Source organism: Carassius gibelio, chromosome B16, assembly GCF_023724105.1.
Source record: "Carassius gibelio isolate Cgi1373 ecotype wild population from Czech Republic chromosome B16, carGib1.2-hapl.c, whole genome shotgun sequence".
NCBI classification, from domain to species: Eukaryota; Metazoa; Chordata; class Actinopteri; order Cypriniformes; family Cyprinidae; genus Carassius; species Carassius gibelio.
Genome location: NC_068411.1, coordinates 5,223,113 through 5,249,175, shown reverse-complemented (window position 1 = coordinate 5,249,175; position 26,063 = coordinate 5,223,113). Strand labels below are relative to the sequence as shown.

At 38.0% G+C, this 26,063-nt stretch overlaps 1 protein-coding gene and 2 long non-coding RNA genes across 5 annotated transcripts in view; 2 read left to right on the top strand and 1 right to left on the bottom strand.

Moving 5' to 3' along the window:
• Positions 1-23,255, bottom strand: part of LOC127974860 (serine/threonine-protein kinase pim-2-like) — a 79,629-nt gene extending 56,374 nt beyond the window's left edge. The window contains exons 1-5 of one of the 2 annotated variants that reach the window (XM_052578426.1): positions 20,760-21,299; positions 20,275-20,369; positions 20,040-20,090; positions 19,412-19,781; positions 18,821-19,273 (exon numbers count right to left, since the gene is read on the bottom strand). In XM_052578426.1, coding sequence (XP_052434386.1) covers positions 19,044-19,273; positions 19,412-19,781; positions 20,040-20,090; positions 20,275-20,369; positions 20,760-21,294 — 1,281 coding nt within the window. In that variant the 5' untranslated portion in view covers positions 21,295-21,299 and the 3' untranslated portion in view covers positions 18,821-19,043. Of the gene's footprint in view, positions 1-18,820; positions 19,274-19,411; positions 19,782-20,039; positions 20,091-20,274; positions 20,370-20,759; positions 21,300-21,987; positions 22,291-22,800 lie in introns of those variants that run through there. The other variant, XM_052578427.1, reaches the window with a different exon arrangement.
• On the top strand, positions 3,858-11,047 carry LOC127974876 (uncharacterized). Of its 2 annotated transcripts, XR_008157396.1 has the most exons (10): positions 3,858-4,656; positions 6,532-6,606; positions 6,867-6,944; positions 7,047-7,100; positions 7,289-7,322; positions 7,426-7,497; positions 10,344-10,408; positions 10,492-10,545; positions 10,711-10,758; positions 10,848-11,047. It is a non-coding gene; the product is annotated as an uncharacterized LOC127974876 (long non-coding RNA). The 2 variants fall into 2 exon arrangements; XR_008157397.1 differs by lacking the exon at positions 7,047-7,100.
• Positions 12,352-14,024, top strand: LOC127974881 (uncharacterized). Its single transcript, XR_008157403.1, has 2 exons — positions 12,352-12,497; positions 13,803-14,024. It is a non-coding gene; the product is annotated as an uncharacterized LOC127974881 (long non-coding RNA).
• Positions 23,256-26,063: the final 2,808 nt, after the last annotated feature.

Genomic DNA, 26,063 nt, shown 5'->3' with positions numbered 1-26,063 from the left:
CTGGTGCACATCTAGGTGAAGTTTAAATATAGAAACTAGTATCCCTTTCACAGCTAACACAAAAAGGGTAGATCGGCCTGAAAATACAGCCATACAACGCTCCTCTTTCTCTCCGCCTCTGACTGACTGCTGTTAGAAATGCGCGGCTGAGCGGTGCGCGCGCCTGACTGCTGGTGGTAGCGCTAGTGGTGAGTCACGTGACGGTACAACACAGGAGAGGGGGCGGAGAGCAGTGTAGAGCACGAGCAGCACTCTTGAGAGCTTGCTCTGCTCTGTGACAGCAGCAGCATTTTGACAAACACGGCCAGGTCGCAAAACGAGAGAAACTGAAACTTAAGTATCGATATTTTCCCGTTGGTATCGATCAATACCGATACCAACGTTGGTATCGATATTATCGATATTAGTATCGATCTGCCCACCTCTATTGAGTGCACGGGCAGCGGCTCTATGACCGGAGTTTGGTGCTGCGTTCCTGCCAGGTTTTTGAGCTCGTCACCATTTCAAACCACGACTAAGGACTTTGTCCCATTCCAGGCAAGTCACGCCAAACTTTCTGTGCGCAAGGAAATTAGCTAGATTATTAATTTTATTGCAACGTTACAGTGTCCTAAAATGTAATTTTCAACATGTACCACTTGCATAAACACTGCATCCGTAGGGGCTGTCACTGTTGTTTCGCGTGCTGTGACGTCAAAACCCAGAGTACATCAATCTAGCACGAGTTCACGGATGGGAAGTCATGGATTTGACTGCCGTTCCAGTGCACTTTCCCGGGTTTAAGGTTGGAAAAACATGGGTTATGGGTTGCCTGGAACGCAACATAAATCATAGCGAGCAAGCACTTTCTTACTGCTGCCGGCATACAGAAGTTTCCTCGAACAAATAATGCAGGAACAAACCCAGGGCTCTCTGTTTCTTGCACCAACTGCCAAAAAGCGCCATTTATTTTTGAGTCCTTTATCTATTGCTAGAAGTCTAGGACAGCATCCCCAGGCTTCATAAACTTGCGCTCCATTTTTTTTTCTCCGACAACGCTAACGTGATATTGACGTATGGGCGTCAATCATACTGTGTTGCAAGGACACGCCCTTCTCTGCTTCTGATAGGCTTGCAACGTTAGTCAAAGCTGCGTTCCTCTCATATGATTGGTAGAAGAAATAAATTGGCTCGAAAATATTAAACTGCATGCGCAGGCTCTCAAATATTATTTTTTTCCTCACGGCCACTCGCCGGAGATCCGGCACGTGCCAGAATACTTTAAGCCCTGCTTTTTAGGAAGCAAAGAAAGAACAGCACAGCGACATGTGACAGGCAAAAACACATCTTTAAAACATTCACAGAAAACCTCATAGAGATAAACACCAAGAAGGTCCCAAAAATGTTTATAAAACTCTGATGTCAACCCATCAACACCAGGGGAACGTCCCAAGCTGAGCTGTGTAGCAGCAGATGTAAGTTCATCAAACATTAAAAAAGAGTCCAAGGCAGTCTTAGAATCAGAGTCCAATTTAGGAAGGCCTTTAAATAACTGTTCAGCACAGTCCAAATCACAATGTTCTGTGGTATATAGACAGGAGTAAAAATCCACTGCATGATGGTGCATTTCTGCAATGTCAGTGGTGACCCTTCCATCAGGCAGACGGAGGCAGACCATTTGTTTCTGCAGTGCTACTGAACATTCCAAGTTAAAAAAAATACGCACTTGGGGCATCCATCTCATTTACTGCAATAAACCAAGACCTCACCAAGGCTCCTTTCACCCTTTCATTTAAAGGAGGACCACAACTCACTCTTTTTCTGTTGTAAACAGTAAGATAAACCAGGATCATGTCTATCCAACAAGTCTTTCTCTATTGAATCTATAGATCGTTTTAGAGTTTGAAAAGCTTTCATTATATTTGTGGAATTAACAGTATATTGCTGACAAAACATTCATATTTGTGTTTTTCCAATTTCCCACCATTGTCTTAATTTTTCAAAAGTATGTTTTTTTTTCCAACATTCCCAGAAACCTTCAAAATGTTTACAGAAATTAACATCTTGTAATAATTTGGCATTAAAGTGCCAATATGAAGATTTCCTTGCAGACTTGGATAACACCAATGACATTAAAACCATATGATGGTCTGAAAACCCCACTGGAAAAAAAGAGCACTCAACAACCCGATTACTAAAACATTTATATATATAAATTCTGTCCAAACGGGCAGCACTCACTCTACTCTATCATCAGATACTTTTAACCAAGTATATTGTCTAGCAGTATTACGTTTAATCCTCCGCATATCTAACAGTTCAGCTTCTTTTACTATTTTAGACAAATAAATGAAAGATTGCATATGAGGTTCCTCAGAAGTTCGATCAATGGTAAAATTTTCTGTGCAATTCCAGTCTCCCCCAACTATCACACTATCATTGTTGTCATACTGTTTCAATATTCCACTTAAAATTTAAAAAACCGTAATTTTCTCATGTCTCACATTTGGTACATACACATTTATGAAACAAAAAGAAAACCCTTCTATTTCAACCTTCACTAAGACAAGACGACCTTTTATAACTTCTTCAGAACTTAAAATATTAACTCTAGTTTCTGGAGAAAAAAAGAATCGCCACACCTGCACTAAGATTTGTCCCATGACTAAGTATTTGTTGCCCCTTCCAGCACATTTTCCAATCAGCTTCATTATCTACATCACTATGAGTTTCCTGAAGCAATACAACATTTAGCCTTTTTAGCTGTATGCTTTCTAATAGCAAATCACGTTTATGTCTATCCCTCCCACCATTAACATTAATGGAGCCTAACTCAAACTAGCCATACATGCATTTGAAAGGAGAAAAAACAGACATAACAGAAAAGGAAAAGAAAAGAAACCCATGTGATGCATTCCTGATCAGTTTAATAACTTTTTTTCCTTTCCTACATTTTCTTAACACTGTAAGATGCTTTAGTCGAAAACGCTTCTTTTCACTCAAAATATCAAAAAAAAAAAGACTGTGACAGATCTAACAAACTTGTCAATATCTGGGAAAAAATCTTTAACATTCACCTGTTTGCCAAAAGTATCATCCAAAAAGTGATTTATTTCCTCAAGGGGATATAAGGAGATTTCCTTTTGAAGATCTCCCTGTGAGCCCTCGATGTCAACTGAATCTGTATCATCAGACATGGCATCAATGCTATCATTGCCTGTACACGTTAATAACCCGCTCGGATTAATTTCATCAGATTCTTCACCATTATAGTTACTTTGCTCAATAACGCTATTTCCAACTGTGGGGTTCTCAGCATTCCCGCTGTGAGTGACGTCACTACCACAGACACTGGTTCAGAGACGACACGTGCTATTGTACAGTATCTGACTGTAACCCAGAAGGACCTGCGATTTCATTATCACCTGGGATGATCACAGCATCAACCTCCCCCTCTGAAACTATCGGTTTCGCTCCTCCATGCTCTTTGCGTGGACACGCAATCCGCTTATGCCCTACGTCATCACAAATAAAACATATCAAATTACCAGTACTTGCATAAACCTTATATGATCTCCCTTCATGTTTTACACGGAAAGAAACATCCAAAGTATTTTCTGGAGAGTCCAAAAACATGTACACTTGTCTTCTAAAAGACTGCACGTTTTAAAGACGGAAGTTTACAACCTAAAGATATCGTTCTAAACTCGCTAGCAAACTTACCGAATCTCACTAATTCACGTTCCAACGCCTCATTAGAAATGAAAGGCAGAATATTTGAAATAATGATTTTGCTAGAAGGTGCATGAAGCGGAGTAACCTGCACAAGATTATCACGTATGACAATACCATTTTCAATCAACTTACAAGCAGCGTTTTTCTCTTTTACAAATACAACAACCGCTTTATTCATTCGGGAGGCATAAACAATGCTTTCAAACCCTACTTCATCTCCCACTGCCACGAGAACGTCCTCTACCATAACACCGTCATCAGGTACACACCGCACACAAAAAACTGTCAGAACATGCAAAAAAGAAAAGAAAAAAAGGTAAAAAGAAAAGACAAGAAAAAAGAGTTTTGCAGATCAGTTCTCACTCAACGCCACTCTCACCCCAAAAAAACCCCGGCATGCACCAGAGAGAGAGAGAGAGAGAGAGAGAACTCATAAGCCTTGACACCTTAGAGCGAGAGAGACAGACAGAGAGAGAGAGAGAGAGAGAGAGAGAGAGAAAACTCATAAGTCTTGACACCTTTATAGAAATCGGCAAAATGCATTTTTAATGTGGCTTATTTGTTAGTGGGCTGTAAGGTCTCATCAGAAACATTGCTCTGCATTCTTCTTATCATGCTTTATCAAATAATATTATACATATCCATCAGAGACTTTATAAACTTTGGGATTTAATAGACTACAGTGAAATTAATTATCTTCTCTCATTTTTCAGTGTCGATTGCCGTCTTATTGTTGTAAGTGGAGTCAACGCCATTTCTTATTTGCCAGTTTTATCACAACATGTTTAATCAATAATCACTGATGAAAGTGAAAATATTTTAATCAGACATATCTCACTCTTATGCGTTGTTCTTTTTCTCTCTTTTTTTGATTGTCTATAGCAGCTACATACACCACAACGGCTCTTTTAAGAGCCACATCTTGAGAACGTCTTTGACTTTGTAAGTATATATTTTAAATGACCACTCAGTATTTTGGTTTAGATCAATTACAACAACATCATGCAGCATGTTAGTAATGTCTTAATGAAGACATTAAAAAGATTCTTACATGCATAAATACTAGCATCCTGCATCTCTGATTTGCCAGTTTCATCATAACAATTGATTTTTGATATCAGGAATTCACATTTTTAAAGGGATAGTTCACCCAAACATTTTAATTTATCATTAATTCATTATGTCATTAATTACTCACCCTCCACGTCATTTCTATTTTCGAAACACAAATAAAGATTTTTCGATGACATCTGACAGCTCTCTGACCCTCCCGTAGACAACAACTCAACTGTAATGCAGGTCCAGAAACGCAGTAAGGACATGGGTAAAACACAGTCCATGTGGCATCAGTGGCTCAACTTCAGTTTTGCAAAGCTACGAGAATATTTTTTGAGTGCAAAGAAAACAAAAATAACAATGTATTCAACAATTATTACATACGCACGCTGACAAAATGTTTATAAACAATAACTAGGGCAGCATGGTATGGAAGCATATGGGTAGCATTATTCAATTTGGGATGTAATATGCAAAATGACAATGTAATATGTAAAATGGCAATGCATTTCTGTATTTACATTTACATTTTCCAATCCATTTGTGCAACGTTTGGTGCAAAATGAAAATGAAAATTAAATTACATAATTTTCTTTTGCCATTTCCTACACCAGTTTTAATATGTAAAATGAATATTAATTTTAACGCTTTATAAGTTGCAAAATTAAAATGAAAATGTATTACAGAAATGATTAGATGTCTAAAATGTTCAAGCAAAAAGTGTGGCAAAATGATCATTTAAATGCTATTTTTCTAAAATGCATTAACACTCACAGTCAAGACACTTACGAATGCATTTTCATTCAATGACCCACAATGAATGTAGCAAAATTCAAAATGCACATTGAAAATGCATTCCGAGCTGAACACATCTCCGCCCCCTCACGACATGTCAATCACTGTGTATATTTTGGCCTTTTCCTAACCTTCCTGGGTTATTGTACGGTGTCAGAAAACCTGTATTTAGACCACAGAAAGTAGTATGCACCCTTTTTGGAGTTTGAATTGGAAAAGGAAATTACACTGTATTTATTGCTTTTTTTTGTTTTTGATTTTTTTTTGAATTGACAAACATGCTAGTTTATTACCTATATAATCCATTTTTGTAAAATAATCTAGTTCCCTAATTTTGCTCTTAGAAAGAAAACATTCTCATCAGATGATGAGCTTCATGAAACCCCCAACAAAAAAGTTAAAATGAATAGAGACAAAAATCCACCTACACCAAAAATCCGGCCCGCACCAAAAGTCCCGCCTGCACCAAAACCTCCAGCACCTCTAAAATATATAAAGACAAAAGGTAAAAATACAATAAAACAGTTAAATGACTAAGGCATAATAGTGTGTGACTGCTGAGTGCTATTCTTTTTCACGTCCTGTTGTACGACCTCTGCTTACAACAAGCAAAGCAGTGAGTTTTAAATTGAGAAAACTGATATTTGTGGATGTTTTGTTCCATGCTCAAGAATGTTCCTTAGCCATGGTAAGATCAATGTATAGCACAGGCTCTCGTGATTTGTTGGTTTACATCACTGTTCTTTTTCAGCTTCACCCAATTCTGTTGCTATTTTAACAGTTTGGATAGAACTACTATCATTACATTCATAACTTGAGGATTTACATACCAAGGATGATTTAATAATAAACATTTGGTTGCCAATTAGAAGTGATCGCAATTTCAAGCTTTAATAAGGCTTTGTGTAGTACAAAATTTTGTTTTGTGAGGCAGACATAACATCTACATACCAATTCTTTCAACAGCACTTGTTAATCACCACCAAAGGGCCAGGGAGAAGCCAGAGCAGGCCCGTTTTGAGACTTTCCCCAGCTGTCAAGGTAACAGGCTCTACATGAGTACTGTAAACACAGTGTAAAAGCTGTAAATTCACAGCATTTATGACAACTCAAAAGCCTGACTCCATAACAGGGTGGGTCAAGTTTCCGATTGCTGAATAAATAGATGACATGCAGTTTGTAAACTTATTATTCAAGTTGATTTTCTGATCATATTTTATTCCTTTAATGAATAAAAACCAGCCATTAAAATGAATGTGTCATGTAAAATTATTTAAATTTACCAGTTCCATCATTCTCAGCTCCAGATGTTCCCATGAGCTTCTCCCAGGCAGATGAGCCACAAGATGATTGGGGTGAACACTCACCAGACATTCAAGGTAAAAAAAACAAAAAACAATTAGTATTTGGTAAAAGAAAACAAAAAGGACAATAACTGTACACACATAAGGTAATTCAGTATGTTATGTACAATCTGTCAGAGAATGCATTTTCTTTGCTGAGACCTTCAAGTTCCAAGCAAGAAAGAACACAGCGTAAGTTGTATGACTCACTTTTGGTAAATACTGTAGGATTTCATCTAGGTGTACTATAGAAAATGTGCTTGTTTAAAGCAAAAAATGTAAAGCTACACAAGCTAAAATACAAAGAAATAGAGAGCACAATTCAGTTGAAGCAGCAGAATGAGTACCTTTTGTAATGTCAATGAGCTTCTCTCATGCAGACCGCCAGCTGGAAACACCCATCTATCACTCAAGGTAAACAACATTAATTAGTTTATGGAGGAAATCAAAAACACAATTGCAAATGAGTCATGGCCTAACACAACCTAATACAATTTTTTTCACTTTTTCTAATTAGAGAACAAATTCTCTGCCTTAAGACTCTCTCAAGACCAAAGACCATCAACCACACAACAAGGAAGAATGCAAAGTAAAAAAAAGAAAAAAATTTTGTTCAATTATTTTGTATATTTGGTGTAACAGAATATGTTGACATGCTTTAATATTCAAAAAACATTTTTTAAATACTGTACATTATTGTAGTTCCTCTATGTCCCGCCTCTCTCAAAAACGTAATTTTCAACAAAGTCCCTCCTTCCGTCAAGCACAGGCTGCTCTGAATGGCCAACTGACCCAATGTATTGTTATTGGGCGAACATTGCAAGCACTCGTCGGAAATGCAACGCCCCTTTCCATAATCGCAAGCTTCATCTTTCAAAGTAAATATCAAGACTGTTAATAATGTCCTTCGTTTTACCATCAGTTCAAGCCCGAAAGGGCAACACAGTCGCGTGAAAGACACAGTGATGATGCAGTACACAAGCCACGGTTAAGACAGCTTATGTGCTATGATTTCTGACAGTCTGTTTACTCTGCTGTGATGTTACCCTCACACACACACGTAATCACACAACATGTTACTCTACGCTGCGCAAAACTCTGCATTTGAACAGTCAATAGCAAACACTTAAACTATTAAGAAAACATACTTAAAGTAGCCGATTCAGAATAAGCACCAGAATCAATTCAAGTTTATTTGTGTAGCGCATTTCACAATACAATCGTTGCAAAGATTGTCATAGCAAAGTCGGAATTTACCTTTTTTTTTTTTTTTTTTGAAATAGCCTTTGCGCACAGCCAGCCTTGTACTCTCCTAGGTTCACAAAACTGTCATCCATTAAAGGTGCTGTAGGGAACTTTTGTAAAAAAAAATATTTTTTACATATTTATTAAACCTGTCATTATGTCCTGACAGTAGAATATGAGACCGATAATCTGTGAAAAAAATCAAGCTCCTCTGGCTCCTCCCAGTGGTCCTATTGCCATTTGCAGAAAGTCATGTGTTCCCAGTAAAAAACAACCAATCAGAGCTGCGGTCCGTAACTTTGTTTGTGTTCAAAATGTAGATAAATGCACATAATAAGCGAGTACACCATGAATCCATTTTCCAAACCGTGTTTTTAGCTTGTCCTGAATCACTAGGGTGCACCTATAATAAGTGTTTATATTCGGACTATTTTAGATTGCTTCGGGGATACCGCGGCGGAGTAACCCAGTACCTTTGTGATTCTTCATAGACATAAACAGAGAGAAGTAGCTCCGTCTACAATGTTCTTCAGCAAGACGCAAGCAGTTCTGTTTATTAACTAGAGCGTCAAAATTTCCCTACTGCAGCTTTAAATGTGTTGAACAAATTTGAACATCTGGGTTGTTCTGTTGTAAATAAATCTTAACAATGATTCCTCATTGCATATACTTTCGGAAGGCCACATAAAGTGCTTTTGCTTAGAAACACAAAGCGTCTCCCTGACATGACTGCTTTAACACTAACTGCTGTTCCTGAAACCACACCTTTTTTTTGAGTGAACATTTATTATACATTATACATGTACAAATACCTACATAACACACTGAAGAAAAGGAAAAATAGAAATCACATCATATGACCCCTATAGGAGCCCTTGAGCCAGATTTACTAAACAGGCCAAATTAGCATTAGAGCGCAATTCCATAAATGTGCCGATGGGAGGGAAATTATGCGTGTGATTTACTGACAATGCAAACTTTACAGAACAGACGAAGCCAGATCATTCCCACAATAATCAGTTGCAATCGGGGAGCAGTTGGGGGTTCGATGCCTTGCTCAAGGGCACCTAAGTCGTGGTATTGTAGGTGGAGAGAGAACTGTACATGCACTCCCCCCACCCACAATTCCTGTTGGCCTGAGACTAGAACTCACAACCCTTCGATTGGGAGCCCGACTCACTAACCATTAGGCCACGACTTCCCTATATTCAAGGTTAAATGCAAAAACAACTGTCCACATCTTTTTCAGCACTAATTCTTTACTGCGCCTCTTTAGTAAATCCTGACAGTACTAATTACTATTAGTAATCTGTACTAATAGTACAGATTAATTTTTAATGAGCCAAAAAGAATACACGTCACACCTCTGTTTATCAATTTACACTGGCTTCCAATAGCTGCTCGCATAAAATTCAAGGCATTGATGTTTGCCTACAAAACTACCACTGGCTCTGCACCCATTTACCTAAATTCGTTATTTCAGACTTATGTGCCCTCTAGAAGCTTGCGTTCTGCAAGTGAACGTCGCATGATTGTGCAATCCCAAAGAAGCACAAAGTCACTTTTACGGACTTTTAAATTAAATGTTCCCTTCTGGAGGAATGACCTCCCCAACTCAATCCGAGCAGCTGATTCCTTAGCCATCTTCAAGAATCGGCTTAAAACACATCTCTTCCATCTTTATTTGACCCTCTAACTTTAACACTCACTATTCTAATTCTTTTCTTTAAAAAATCTAACTACCTTTCTAATCTTTTTGTATTCTATTTTCTTTTCATTTATTATGCAAATGTATATGTATGTGTGTGTGTATGTGTAAAGACCTCTAACTAGCTTGCTCTATTCTTTTTTTTTTATTTTTATTATTCTATCTGTTTTCTTTTAATTTATTATATTAGTTAAAATCCTATGCTACGTGTACTGTGTTAACCTAACTGAGACTTGTTATAGCACTTATATATCATTGCTCTTTTTGTTGTTTTTGATTGCTTCCACTGTCTTCATCTGTAAGTCGCTTTGGATAAAAGCGTCTGCTAAATGAATAAATGTAAATGTAAATGTACTATTTTAACACCAAAAGAAGGTTTGTGCTGGTGCAAGCTGTTAGTAAATCTAGCCCATATTGTATCAGTGTCATGCACTGTCATTGTAGCAAATACAACTTACCAACTTCACCTTTCTTAACTTCAGCTGTTCCAGTGAGCTTGTCCAATGAAAAGAGGATGCTTCGGGTGAACACCCATCTAACTTTCAAGGTAAAAGAACATTCATAAACACATACATTGCAAATTAATAACACTAGGTTTATTAACATTACATTTTCTGTACAATCCATCAGAGAACACAATCTCTGAACAGAGATCCTAAAGTACCCACCAGCCAAGAACAAATAGTAAGTCATTTGTAATTCTTATTATTTTGCCTGTTGACAGCATCGTTGCTCAAAAAGTATGTGTATCATCAGCCTAAGACTTTAAGCATGTAGCCATATCTTCAGAAACTCAATTTTTCATGACGTGTTAGTTTAATCACATTTAAGAGCTTTTTGTGCTCGCAGGCACTTCTGGTGTGAGACGATGGAGCTGCATCTCTAATCAATGTACACGTACGTTAAATTGAAGTGCTAAATTTGGAAAATTATACATCTTATAGTTTAATTAAAATACTCTCCCAGATAAACTTACTGTGTTGCAGCTGTTGAGAGGACAATTCTGGAGGCACTTAATGAACTGGACATGAAGATCAATCATCTGACTTCAGTGGTGCAGTCCCTTGCAGCAAACAACCGTTCCAGTGCTCCAGTGGTGGACAGCGAGGATGAGGACTTTCCTCTCGCAACCATGGAGGAACTAGACAAACTGGAAAGACAATTATCAGAGAAAGCAATGATGCAAAAGATGGTAAAAATCATTGACATTTGAAGGTTTAACAGTTGCAATGAAGTAAATAATATCTATTATATACCCGGTTTCACAGACCAGGTTTAAGGCTAGTCCCAGACTAAAATGCATGTGTGAGCTGTCTTAACACAAAATAACTTACAATAACATTTCTTACAATATATCAGTGCAATTGTTTCATCTCAAGATGCACACATGCAGCATTTTTATAAAAGCAAAACTAGGACCTATAGTCCTGATTTAAACTAATCCCTGTTCTGAGCTCAGTAGTAACTGATTACATGTAATCTGGATTACGTAAACAGATTCTAGTAAATAAAGAACTTGTAATTATATTAAATTACATTATATACAACTCATAATCAGACTACAGTTACTTTTTATGGATTACATGATTAAATATTTACAATATAGCAATAGATTATTCTATTACCCCCCCCCCCCCCTCCTAATTTCTCTTTTTAATCTTTTACATTTTCCTTTCCAAAATAGAAGGCTGTTTTTATACATTCAGAAGGTCTTCAGGTTTTGTGGATATTCACACAGAGACCCGTCGTTAATCAGGTGGCAGCGTTTGATCACTGGATTTAAAATAATTTAATGTTTAAGAACATAGCATCAGCATCAACACATTGATTTTTATCTGTAGGTTGTTTAACCATGTATTTCTATGTCTTTGGATGGCTTTAGTCTTTTAAACGCATTAAAATGCACAAATTCACAAACTTTTTTTTTTTTGTCATATGATCACCTATATTAGTACTTTTAATAATTAAGTGTCACATTTCTATGTTCATTGGTTCTGCGACACTGGTTATGGTCACATGACATGCAGGTAAACAAATTAAACGTTTTTTTTTTTTTTCAAATGCTTTATTCTAATTTAAAATCTTTTGTGACTTAAATAATTATTAGCTTTTCATTAATTAAACTCACAAGCAAGCCTCCTACAGTTCATTCACAAACACCAGTTTGAGAAAACTTGACATAATATATTATTTAATGCACTTCATGCTATAAATAACAACAATTAAAATATATTTACTTACTCTTTGTATTTTTATGTCATATGGTACTTTGATTATCCTATTTAAATTTGATAGACTACTTTTGACCAAACTCATCTGATTACATTATTTAAAATGTGTAATGTAATGGATTTCATTGCCAAATACAATTTTCTAATGTAATTTGGAATCAGTAACAGATTACAATTTGTGAGTAACTACTCAGCTCGGTCTGTGAAACATTGTCTATAATGTTTTGAAATGTGTTTTTATTTTTAAGGTGAACAGATTATCCATCAGTAGAGGACACACACTAAAGAAAACAATATGGAGAATATGCTCCAAGGTGTTTGGTCCTGTAGCCAAACAGCTGAACTGGTGTGGTAGGGGAGAAAAGCGAGGGATCAGGAAAACAAACATAGGAGCACTCGTAATAGGTAAGTTACGTCCAAAATGTTTTCCAATGTACAGTGTACGGGGAACACTTTAAATTAAGGTTCATTAGTTAACATTAGTTAACTACATTAGTTAACATGAACTAAGAATTAACAATACTTCTACATAATTTATTAATCTTAATGTTAATTTCAGCATGAATCAATGCATGCATCAATGCATTATTAAAATCATACGTTGTTCGTTAAAGCACAATTACCCCTCGTGAGCTTTTCATACAGATTATTAGGCCTACATAACATAATATATATTATGCATGTGCCTACCAGCAGATACATGCCGTTTTAACAGTGTAAAACGGGGTTTCATACTCACAAGAGCGTTTGTTTTACGATTAACAGTTAGGCTAAGTGACGAAGAACTGTTGATGAACCACAAAATCAGCTGTTACCGCCACTTGACTAAACCACAGTAAAACCTATTCGTCAATATTAAGCTAATACTTATCGGCTTAATTTACTTTATATTAAATCAAACATACACCACACATATTAATGACAATGAATCAAGCTACGTACCTCAGTTTTCCCGCGGCGATCACTTCCACGTGCGCATTGATGTGATGATTTGTAAGCACATGCACAGTACTGATGAGGAGTCGACTCCAAAAGAGTCGATTCCTTGAATCTGACCAGCCCAGTTTTCGAAGTAGACTTATTATTAATATTCAACTCAGGCTGTGTCTTCACTAATCTGGGAGTCACTCTAAAAAAACCTGAAACCGGTAGCAGTTTAAAGTTTTTATGACTGAAGCAGAATCTCAGCACCACTGGAAATGAACAGTGACCAAACAAATAGAAAGCACAGACATGAAACTTCCTACTTGTATGTTATATTACATCACGCTGAGTGGCATTAAAAACAGTAGACAAGCATTAACTGCACATCAATTATCTATATTAATTAGATTTTATTGAGGCAGGCAAATCATTCTCAGCTAGTAACTCGCATCGGGATCATATGAACAATTAAACAGACATAAGACTAAATAAATGTCTTATTTTACATTATTTTGCGCAGTTAATGCATAATTCCTAAATGGATTTGTTTGGATCGGCATGCATTTATCTTACATGTCTAATAGAATAATGAATAATTTAATTGATACAGACATTATAGCTTTAGGGAAGGACGGATGTTGCAATCATTTTTTATAGTTTGCTTATTGTCTAAATTCATAAGAGCCAAGTTAAAAAAAAAAAACATATTTTGAGGATTTAATTAAACAATAAGTGAAAAAAGTTTTATTTGTTAAACTTATTTAAGTTTTACCTTTTAACATGCAGGAGCAGCTATGAAGAATCCCGTGCTTCCGTCGCCAACTGAAGCAGAGGCTGAAAAACACATTAAGGATTATCTCCGCTTGGCCCCAGGGAGAATGCCTTGTTAGTCAACTTGCTTTTTTGTTGTTTGTTTGTTTGGTTCAGGATTAAAATAATAATAATAATAATAACGTAAACAACTGCTTATTTTCATTCACCGTTAATTAAAGGATACAGATCATTCAACAGCATGTTGTGTTCTTTCATTCTGAGTGGAAAATACTTGGGTTTAGTTATCATACTTTTCTCATATGTGAAGACGCATGCATAATCAGTGTAACTAAAGCTGTGATCAATAAAAGTAAATATGAAGGAACGTATAAACTCGTACAATTAAGAACGACGTCTATGCTATGTAAATCAGATGTCTAATAGACGTAACATTCAAATATTAAACGTCTGTAATACGTCTTCCGGAGATCGCTGGAACATCGGAAAAGGACATCTATGCGACGTCTTCCAGATGATCAAATGCCCTAAAAACGACGTCTCCCAGATGCAAACGCATACATCGCACAGACGTCCCCGCGACGTACCTGTGCTATCTGGGGCTGTTTAAGATGGTTTTAGCTGGTCTCCCAGCTTGGCCAGGCTGGTTAAGCTGGTTTTAGCTGGTCTCTAATTTTTACTATATTTTCTATCGCCCTACAACTAAACCTACCCCTTACATGAAAAACAATACACTCCATTATGTGTGATTTATAAGCTTGTTTCCTCATGGGGACCTAAAAAAATGTCACTACAAGGTCAAAATGTACTGGTATTAGGCTTACTATACTATACTTACTATATTTACATTTGATCCCCATAATGTGATAAATTATTAAAAATAATAGATGATTTAATAATTATTTAATTAAGTAATTTAAGTTATGTTCTAATTTTAAATGTTTATTCATGTAAATTCTGCGTGACTGTGACGTGTTTAAATGGGCGTGCGTGCTGAACATTCGAGTTTCATTCAAACACTGGAGCGGAGGGAGTTGTCATAGAAACGGAGCGCCAACACAACAACTGACAAGCAGAGAATCACTTACTTTTGCTGATGTTTTCAAAGCTTTCGGTAAGTTTAGTCCCTAAAATCACACAGATATTACATACAATTGTTCCTGATACTTCTCCTGCTTTTTTTTTGACTTGCTTCTGTAGAATTTATTTCATAGAAATGGTTAATGTCTTCGAATCAGTCCGTTAGCATCTTAAGTTACCCGTTTCAATGGAGGTAACATTAGGCTAACTCCATAGACGGAGCTCTTTATTAAAGTTTGGGATTTTTACAGGTCTGTGAAAGGTTTGCTGCGTTTTATTTATTTATTTTAAATGGGTGATTGGAAATAGGCTCATTTATTTAACCTAAAGTTAAACATCTAAACTGTAACTTAACCGTTAATCGGTGACATCACTTACATCAGCGCGACAATAAAGTGAATCATGTGTTTTGATCTCTCATGGTAAACAAATATTGACAAAAACTATTGATTTCAGCCTTTAAGGAGAGGAAAAAAACCTCAGCAACAGGGGAAGCTCCAAGATTTAACAATTTCTGAAGGCAGAAGAACTGGAAAAGCTTCTTAAATTTTTAAGAAGGCTTTGACATCCATAAGTAAGCAATATTAGATAAGAAAACCTAGAAACAAATTCTGTTAAGTTAAGAAATAATTTTTTTTTCCTCTCTGCTTTAGCTTGGTTCCTTGTAATAAAACTGTTATTGTACACTAAATATGGTTGTCTCTGTGACAAATTGCCATAGAGTTAATAACCACAAATATACACTATTGTTCTAAATTCAGTAAGATACGTTTTTGAAAAGACATCTCATGCTCACCAAAGCTTTTTTGTTTTTCAGGAAAAAAATTCAAAAGAACAGCATTTATCTGAAACAAAAAAAAAGTGACAGTAACTTTTCATCGATTTAATGCATCATTGCTGAATAAAAATGTTTTTTCTTTTCTTTTTAACTAAACTATTAAGCTGTAGTGAGCGTCCGTGGTTCATCCACATGTTATTGGGAGAAGCATGCACAAGCTCTCAGTCCAATCTGTTTTTCCACCTTGCGTTCTCCGGTGGCTTTTTATCCGATCTCTCCACACCAGTTACTGCAATCAGACACAGGAGTTTATCATTTTGCACTTTACTCAGTGTTCGTCTCCCAAATATCTGTCCAGCTGTCCGCTGTAGACCTTACTGAACCATACACCACTTCGCCACATAAACTTTTAGTGTACACTACCATTCAAAGGTTTTGGGTCTATTTAAAATAGAAATAAGTTACATTTTACTATATTCACACACAAGACCGCTATTCAGAAAATTCAGCTTAGATCACAGTGATCAATTACATTTTAACATAATTCACACATAACACATCTCATAACCGTGCACTACAGTTTTATGTGAAGAAATAAATCATCTTTTTTATGAAATAATACGAACAGCAGCTATGCTAATCTTTCTCCTTTTGGTTTCCTGTTTCTATCTTGGGATGCCCATCTCAAAGTTACTAGACATTACGCCAGTTCCAATTTGGATCCAGCCTTCAGCAGATGCTAAGACTCACGATGACTTCAGAAGATGCTAAGATTCACGATGACTTCAGATGATGACAACTAAAGATGAACATACAAGTCTGCCAAATATTATCCTTCTATTGAGATCATTGTTCTAAAAAGTAAGTCCACAGATTGTTAACCAGCTTTCTATTACACTGTTACAGTTTTGGTAATATATGTAAATTAACAATGATTACTTGTTCTCTGAATTACATGTACCAAAATATCACCATTTATTTGGAAGCAGAACTCTGGCAGATGATGCAAAAGTTTGACTTCATGTCTCACTTGTGTGTCCTGTTTAGCTGTGTTTTCTGCCTTTGTATTCTCACTGTTTGTTTGCACTCGAACTACTATACTACTAGTCTACTACTATTAAATTATTAATTAGTTCGGGCATCTTTTTACCATGTTTACCTATAAAAAAAATAATAACCCACTGAAAATAGTTGTTGATGTCTTTTTTTTTCTACTTTAGGGAGGGACTTCTCAACAAATTCACTTCATAGCGCATCAATGGAAGGCTTTCCTATGTAACAAACATGGCTTTCCACTCTTCAGGGCTGCAAACTGCGACTAAAACGGTCGCATTTGCGACCATAAATATTAAAATGCAAGTGAAGTTTTTGCTGAGGTCACCACTGGGGACTAGGCATATGTATTTACATGTCACCTTTTAAAAAATTGCATGTAATGCCTTTTTTCCTGATTGTTTTGCATTCACATCTTTTGTTATATTCGCGCATTGAGAGAATGCGCATTGAAGTTTTAGTGGGAAAAAGAGTTTTAAACAGTCCTGATCTGCCGCGCAGCAGCGCTGACACACACCTGATAAACGCGCGAGAGAGAGAAATGATGGAGACTTGAAGAGAAAGTGCAGAAAAACAGCGTCTCTTTCGTTCATAACTTGAACAAACTACAACAGGTAAAGCTTTCATCTGTGTGGATATTGGCAATATCGTTAAAAGTTCTCGTTTATAATCATAAGGCTTCTTCTTAACAAGATCTTAGTCCATGCTGTGTTCTGTTAATGCATGAACTTCATTATTTGAAGTGCACTTGCCGTCCAGTAAAAGCTTTGTGCTTAGTTACTTTTTAATTTACAAAGTATCAGCTTTAAAATTATTCCAAATTCATAACAAAATTCAAACAATAAATACAGTTTTGGTGCTCTTTAAGGGGCCGTTCACATATCGCACCTAAAAACGCGTGGAAAACGCTAGGCGTGCTGCTTTCTGATTTTTTTCCAAAAGCCTTCGGGCTCTTGCGCTCCTGAGGCGTCTGCCTTTGCTAAGCAACCATGACCTGCTCTCTCCATGAAGACGTGTAAATTTCAGCAAAGGATAAATGGATTTGCAGCAATAAAAATCACTTGTAGTAGCTCTGTTTCTAAATTTATTTAAAAATGGCTATCCATATACAGCTCTGATCAGCTGTTCCTTAATCTTGGCTGAGCTTTCGTTGGTACTGGAAAGGTGGAGCTGATTGGTTGGTTTTGTCACATGACCTGCAGTGTGCTTGCGGGATTCTGAAAAGTTGAGATGTTTTTAACTCGATGCGGTGCGGACGCGCCTGGAAAAAAACGAGCGCGTCACTTCCATTATGTGCACGCACGCATGCCACGCGCCTAAATTTGAAATAATGAACTTGAGCACACAAAAGACGCATCATGTGAACGGCCCCTAATGTGGCAGGCGTGCTCGCGAGTAGTGCCTCAGTTCAAGCAGCACGTGAACCTATCATACCTTGCTCTTTACTACCATAGTACATAATGAACAAGAATTAACATCAAAAGGTAGGCTATTTTATAAGAGATTATACAGAACAACACTTTCAAACTGCGGAAAACGTGTAAAGCTTGTAAACATTGCAACATAATATTAACCTCAGCCTTTCGGTGTCCATAAGCTCATCAGTCAGCTAGAAAAATAACTATAAAGAGGAGCATTTTGCTATATTTATGAGCTATTGAATTTTAATATTTTTACTTATCCTGTTGTCTACATGATTCAACTCCTCATATAAAATCGAATTTTACTAATTAAGAAAAACAGACTAAAAGTGTGAAAGACATGAACTCTTAAAAATAAAGGAGCTTAAAAGGTTCTTCACAGAACAATTTTGGTTCCACAATGAACCATTCAGTCAAAGGCTCTTTGAAGAACAATCTCTTTCTGACCTTTTCATAATCTGTTATTGTCTTCAAATGTTAAAGGTTCTTTATGAAACCGTTTAGACAGTAAAAAAAAAGGTTCTACTATGGTATCATGAAGCACCTTTATTTTTAAGAGTATGACAACATTTACAGGATGCATTGAGGAGGTGGTTAGTATCTGCCTTCCCTCAATCTGTTACACAACCTGCCTCCTGAGCCTCTGGCTTCCCTCAGTCCAGCTTAAACCACTGATGTTCTAAAATCTGCTCTAACGTTGGTCTCTTAGTTTGATGCCAGACCAGACACTGCTCTATCAGATCTTGAAACTCTGTACAAGTTTTCAAAGAGGAAAAAGCTGGTTAGTCATGAATGCTCTTTATGAAAACATAGCAAAGGCATGTAGTCATGTATGAAAAGCTTCTGAAAAACATAGTATTTCGTACTGCATAATTATTTTACACTTACTGTACTTTAAATATCAATTATTATGTATTCTGTCTATCAGTTTTCCCTTTTATTTTTAATAGCTGGGAAGTTGAACACTCTGATATTGTGCCAAAAATGTATGTTTGTATTATTGTTGTGTGCTGTTGTCTCACCACTGGAGAAATTTGGTATCAAAGGATGACGTGCTTTGGAGAGAAAAACACTTATGGGCTGGTCTCCGCTTACTATCTCCAAAAGTACCATAGCCAAAGACCAGACTGTTGATTCAACCGCCTCTTGATAATCTGTATAGGAAGCAGGAGATTAACAGAGCTCTGTCATTTCAGTTGCTAAAGTCATCTGTGAGCAATTAGTCTACTTTGAGATAAAAAGCTTTGAATCATGTACATTTTTTTACATATTATGGCATTACATCAACTCACCTTCAGAGCAAGACATGTTAATACGTTTGCTACAGCTGAAGTCTATTAGTTTGAGCTGCAGTGTCTCTGTGTTGACCAGCATGTTGTCCGTCTTGATGTCATTGTGTAAGATGCCCCGTTCAATGCAGTGTTTGGCTGCAAGCACCGCTTGCCGCATTAAACCACGTGCCACAGATTCATCCAGACAACATCCATGGCACATGGTAAATTCCAGCAAGGTCTGACATGGATGTGGATATTCCATAACTATGACGAACTGATGTGTCTGATCAAACCACTCGATCATTTGTACAATGTAGGGGCTTTTCGGAGGTGCGCACACCATCACATTCATAACCACTTCTGACAGCAGAGGTTCTGTAGATCCAGGCTGGAAAAACAAGTTTTGACAAAAGGTTAGCTTGACCTTTCACTTCTGTGTGTAATATTCACATTGAGATACAGCAGAGTCTAAAAGTCCGAAAATGCTTTTTCTTGTCACTATTTTCCATTACAAACTACACTAGTCAACAGTTTTTCTAAATTTGTATATCATTTTTTTTTTCAATCTGTTCACAAAGTTTTGAACCCAAATGTGCAATAAATGTAAATATACAGTACTTATTAATATATTGTCTTGCCAACTTACCACATTAATAAAGCTGTTCCATGGCTTCTTACGTATACATTTGATAGCAACCTGCGAAGAGACAAAATCGTTTTAAACATGTTTGATCAAAATAATCTGCAATTATGCAATTATGTTAATTTTTCGTAAAAAAAAGTATGGAATATAAAATGAGTACAAAACAGAGACGAAAGGAAAAAGACAAAACTAAAATACACAAAATGTTTAAAAAATAAATTAAGCAGGAGTAGTTTACCTTCTGGCCACTAAATCTGTGAGTCCCCTTATACACAGAACCAAAGGCTCCCTGTCCCAACTTCACTCCCATATCATAACGGGAGGAAAATGATGCTGAAAAAAAAGAAAACATGCAGAAAGAAAAGATGAGAACTACTTTGTTTTTATCTTACACTAACTCAGCAGACAGAGAAGTTATTCAGATAATGTTGATTTTATAAACTGTATTCCATATATTAGCTAAGAGCAGACTATAAAGGCAATCAGGGAACCAGGAAAATAATGACATACAATGAAGTATGTGATTCAAAACAAACTCTGTCCACTAGAATACCACAGAATTAATTTTGAATACCAAACAAGGAATTAAGATACATGTCAGGAGCATAAATAATTTATACATTCGGTAGGAACAAATATGAAAAAGTAATGGAAAATAAAAAATTTACAAAAATACAACAAATAAAACTACAGCTATTATAGAAGTAGTGACAGTAGACTCACCTGCAGTTGGCCAAAAACCAGATAGGACTGGGACATGTTTTTGTTTAGAATTGTCCAGATCAGTGTCAGGTGTCCGCCTGCAGCTGCATGAACCAGAGGCAGATGACGGCTCGGAATCAATCAGATCCACAGCAGCTGTCAGAACGAGACTGGAACCTGGAATGGGTTTTAGCTCAGGAACATCCAGACCCATGTCAGACCCATAGACTGGCATTATCTCCTGACTGGATGGTCCTGGGACAGACGTCAACTCAACTACAAGACCAGCTGGGCCTGGGTCAAGTGTTGAGTGTGACTGGAGGCTGAATGGATCTGGCTTAGAATCAGGTGGATTTTGGTTGGCCGTGACGGTCACCTCGAAACAAGATGGACCTGGATCATTCCTTGACAACCACAAGGGACCAGATAGACCTGGCTGGAGGTCCACTTGATCCCAATGAACTACTGGCTCAACTCGACATGAATCTGGGGCCAAGGAGGGAAACTTAACAGTCCTCCATGTTCGTTGGAAGAATGCTCGTATGTCTTTCTTCATCCTGATTTTTCTTTGTTTTTCTAAAAAAAAAGAACTAGAAATTTCAACCAGAAACTGTACGTCCATTACTGAGGTTAGACATCACGAACAAAGAAGAACACTGGGTGAATAAAGTTTGGCGGGACACTTTGTAAAGTTGTACACTTAAACTCGATCATTTTGCTAAAGATCCACATTAAATTAATTCTAAACTTGTATGGGATGTTTTAGCTCTGACATTAGTGGCATGTCATACTATGTTTTTGTATTTTTTCCCTTAGAAATAAACATCAGGCTCTATTAATTTACTTATAAAAGCAGTACTAGATCCTCACATGTTACTGTACATGCAAATACTGATAAATTTCAGGAACATAAATAATTTTTTTTTACATAGTGAATGTAGGTGTACTGTGTATATTAATTGTGTATATAAAAATACACACACATGCAGTATGTATTTTGAAAATATGTCCATGTATATACATGTATATTCTTATTTTATATAAATACATTTAATATATAAACAACATTTTTCTTGAATATATAAATGCATTTGTTTGTATACATGATATACACAGTGTACACTACATACATATATTATATTATGTAAACAAAAACTTTTATTTTGGATGTGATTTATTGCGATTAATCATTTGACAGCACTAGTAAAAATACAAGTAGACAGTAGACTAATAATGACAGTAGACTTACCAACAGGTGGCTCATAACCAGACTGATGTGGGGCAGGCATTGGCTCATTATTCAGTTTGGATGGGCCTGGGACAGGTGATGGCTCCAGATATGTTGGCTCAGCATTAAGTGTCAGCCACTCAAGGATGAATAAATCTGGCTGGAGATCTGAATTATTCTGTTGAGCCACTGGGTCAATGGCAAATGGATCTGGAGCCACTTTGTTGTCTCTTTGGCAACAGAGAGCAGCACACTTAACAGCCCTCCATGTTCGGCGGAAGAATGCACAGATGCCTTTCTTCTTCCTCTTTGTTGAATGTTGTCCTACAACAACAACAAAAAAAAGGAAGAAGAAAGAAATAGAAACGTAATTAAAAATTAGAAACTGTAAGTCAAATATGAGTCTAGACATCATGAATAAGGAAGAACACTGGGTAAATACAGATGTTAGACGAGACAACTGGTAAAATGGACATGTACTGTGTGATTAATCATCTTGTGACTTTCTCATAATGAAAGAATATACATTAAGTTCAATCTAAACTACAAGGGATGATGCAAAAAAAACCCTGTGGTTTATGATGCAATCTTGACACTAAATTCTAAATACACTAAAATACAAGATAAATATACTGAATACTAATAAAACCACATCCTAAACTAGAATTAAACTAGAAATATATCCATCAATTCCCCGTGCTACATGTTGAATAGTATAAAAGGTATTATACATTAAGTTAGGAGCATATTATTAATTGGGCATAAGTGTAAAAGAGCAGACAAGTAGGTGAAATGAAAATCCCAAAAGGAGATAAAAAATGACAGTAGACTTACCAACAGCTGCCTCAAAACCAGATGGACCTGGGACAGATGATGGCTTGGGCTCGGTTAGATCCATGTCCGGTTTCATCCCAATACTGGATAGACTTGGTACAGGTGTTACATCAAGACTAGATAGTCCTGGGATATTCATTGTCTCAGAAACCAGTTTGGATAGACCTGGATCCAGTGTTAACTTTAAATCGAGGCTGGATGGACCTGGGACAGGTGATGGCTCTGGATCAGCCTGATCACTGTCAGATATCACCTCAAGACTGGATGGTTCTGAGACCAATGACCCATCAGGATCAGCCGGATTGGTGTTAACTGTCAGCTCCAAACCAGATGGACATGGATCGATTGATAACGCCCATTCAAGGCCAGATAAACCTGGCTGGAGATCTGCTGGATCATCGGATGGAAATGGGGGCAATATTTCATCCCTGTAGCAGTGTAGGGTGCAAAGCTTTAAAGCCCAATTCCCAATTCGCCGGAAAGAATGCATGGATGCATTTTGTCTTCCTCTTTTTGGTTTGTTTTTCTAAGAAAAGAAGAAACAAAGAAATAAAAAGGTAAAAAGAAATGACTACGTTACCAGAAAATGCAAGTCAAATTCTGAGGCATAACCCATAGAAAGAAGAACAATAGATAAATACAAGATTACATAGTTAATTAAGTGTGACACTGCAGCTTTTTCCTCCAGCTGTCTGTGGAGAGTCACTCAACATCAGCTGAACATCTGTTGACACTGAGCTGCTGAAGTAGAGCTCCACTGACTCTTACGCAGGACAAACGCGTGTTGACTGTATCGATGTCAAACTTGCTGAATTTTTGTCAACTGTCCGTCTGGACTTTGAGTCTCTGCTCAGGTGAACGTCTTCGCTTCTGCTTGGAGTCTCACTGACTGAACTGAAGTGATCTTCAGAGCGCGCGGGTGTACAGTTTATACCGTGTGACGTCATAATCTACTGACGTTCTCTCTGGGGAGGAGGGGGCGGGTTAAAGTGGGATTTGGCTGGTGGGGAACCCTCACATTTTGTGTAGGAGCAACAGAGAAAAATTGTCACTGTGTCACCAAGTATCACAATACTTATTTACTTGATATTTTAATGGTTTTATTATTTTTGTCCATAAAATTGCTGAACACCACAATATGGAACAGAACCTTGTTTATCACATTCACAATGTACATTTAAACATAAAAATGGGAAGTCCAAGACTGAATCAAATTTAACACACCAAAATGGCTGTAGGCAACTAAAACAGAAATAAATCACAACCTAGATATACCTATTGCAGAATCAAAGTAAAAGTGCACAATCAAAAGTTTTGTTGCATCATGAAACATAAGAAACAATAACAACAACAAACAACAATGTATGATGGTCAAAATATTGTGGCTATTCTCACATCCACTCAAAATTGCTTCCATATTGACTGGTACTATGACTTGATTTACACTGGTTTCCTTTGTGGACAGGCTGTGTGATCAGCTGTTCTTCTTGTGAGCACCCATTTCTTTACATATTTCTGTGGATTCCACATTTGTGTCTCTTTCAATAGTGACAAGCTGGAGTGCTAGCCAACTACCTTGCAGTTAACCTTATGTTTGTCACAAGGTTATGATAGTTTTGCATTTTTAAATTAGTTTTTTAATATCGCTCTTTTGTTTTCAATTTCAGTTTAGTTCCCTATCATAGGTCACTTCGATGCTGCGGTGACGTCACCACGTATGGGAACACCTCCGGTGTGACGAATGTCTGAAGCCCCATACCATCCCGCCAATCCTATTGGCCAAATGGCGCATAGCACCACCCTACGCATGCGCACGCATGATATACCTGGGTGCAGCGCGCCATTTCGCTCAGATTTCATTCCTTCAGGAATAGCGAATCATCTGTGCCCTATCATCTCGCGCTCTCTAGTGATCTCTTCGAGCAGTGTTAACTCCTCTTCGCGGATGCGATGAGTTTTCGCAAATGCAAGGAGCCATGTACCAGGTACATCACGGCGGGGGACACTCATGACAGGTGCGTAGTGTGTCTTGGTCTACATCACGCACAGGCGGCGCTTAGCGGCCTTTCTTCCTGTCCCCATTGTGATGGCCTGCGGCTCAGAGTACTGCGCTCTAGGGTGGAAGTATTCTCAAATGTCGCCCTCGAGTCTAACCCCCGTTAGGTCACCTCTGCGACTGCCGAGGCACCGCACGAGGCGAGGTCCTGGGGTGACACATGCGACATGGATTTCGTGGACAGCGCAGCGCTGGAATATTCTCCACATCGCTCGCTCTCCCCTACCCTGCTGCAGAATAAAAGTTATACTGAGCCTGTCGTCTTCTCTAATGAGGATTTACTTCCCGCACCGGAGGCATGCGCCGCCATCTCCTTCGGTTGTGGACGCTATGACGACGACGTTTTATCCACCGCGGCCTCGGGGTCTGAGGACTTCGCGACCGACACTAGCCCTCTTCCTCCTAGCGGACAGGAGAGGCGTGTTTCCCCCTCCTACAGTGAGCTGTTGGACGTGGTTTCTTGTGCGGTGGGTAAATTGGGGCTAGACTGGGAGGTTGACAAGGCCGAGGCCCAACCTTCTTCTAAGCTGGACGACCGTTTTCTAACTAGTCGGACACCTACACAGCCCCGGAGGCCTTTACCTTTTTTCCCGGACCTCCACCAGGAGGTTTCGAGGTCCTGGAAACAGCCGTTTTCGGCGCGGATCACTAATGGTGCGGCCGCGGATTTCGCCACCGTTTCTGATATGGCGAACCATGGCTACACAATGATGCCCCCGGTGGAAGAGACTCTCGCCGAACACCTTGCGCCTAGTTCGGCCGCGGCATGGAAGTCTCGCCCCCTTCTTCCTTTGAAGGCGTGTCGAGTCACGTCTAGTTTGGTGGGTAAATCCTACATGGCGGCTGGTCAAGCGGCTGCTTCACTCCACTCTATGGCGGTCCTTCAGGCCTACCAAGCGGAGTTATTGAAGGAATTGGATGAAGGTGAGGGCATCACGCCGGAGGCAGTGAAAGAACTGCGTAGAGCAACGGATTTGGCGCTACGTGCTACCAAACATACCGCTCGTGCAGTGGGCCATACTATGGCCGGTTTGATTTCGGTTGAGCGCCACCTCTGGCTTAATCTCACCGATATTAAGGAGAAGGATAAATCTTTCCTTATGGATGCCCCTGTCTCCAGGGATGGGTTGTTCGGTGAGGCTGTCACGTCGGTAGTGGAGAAGTTCAGGGCAGCGAAACAGCAATCAGCCGCTTTCCGCCAGCTGAT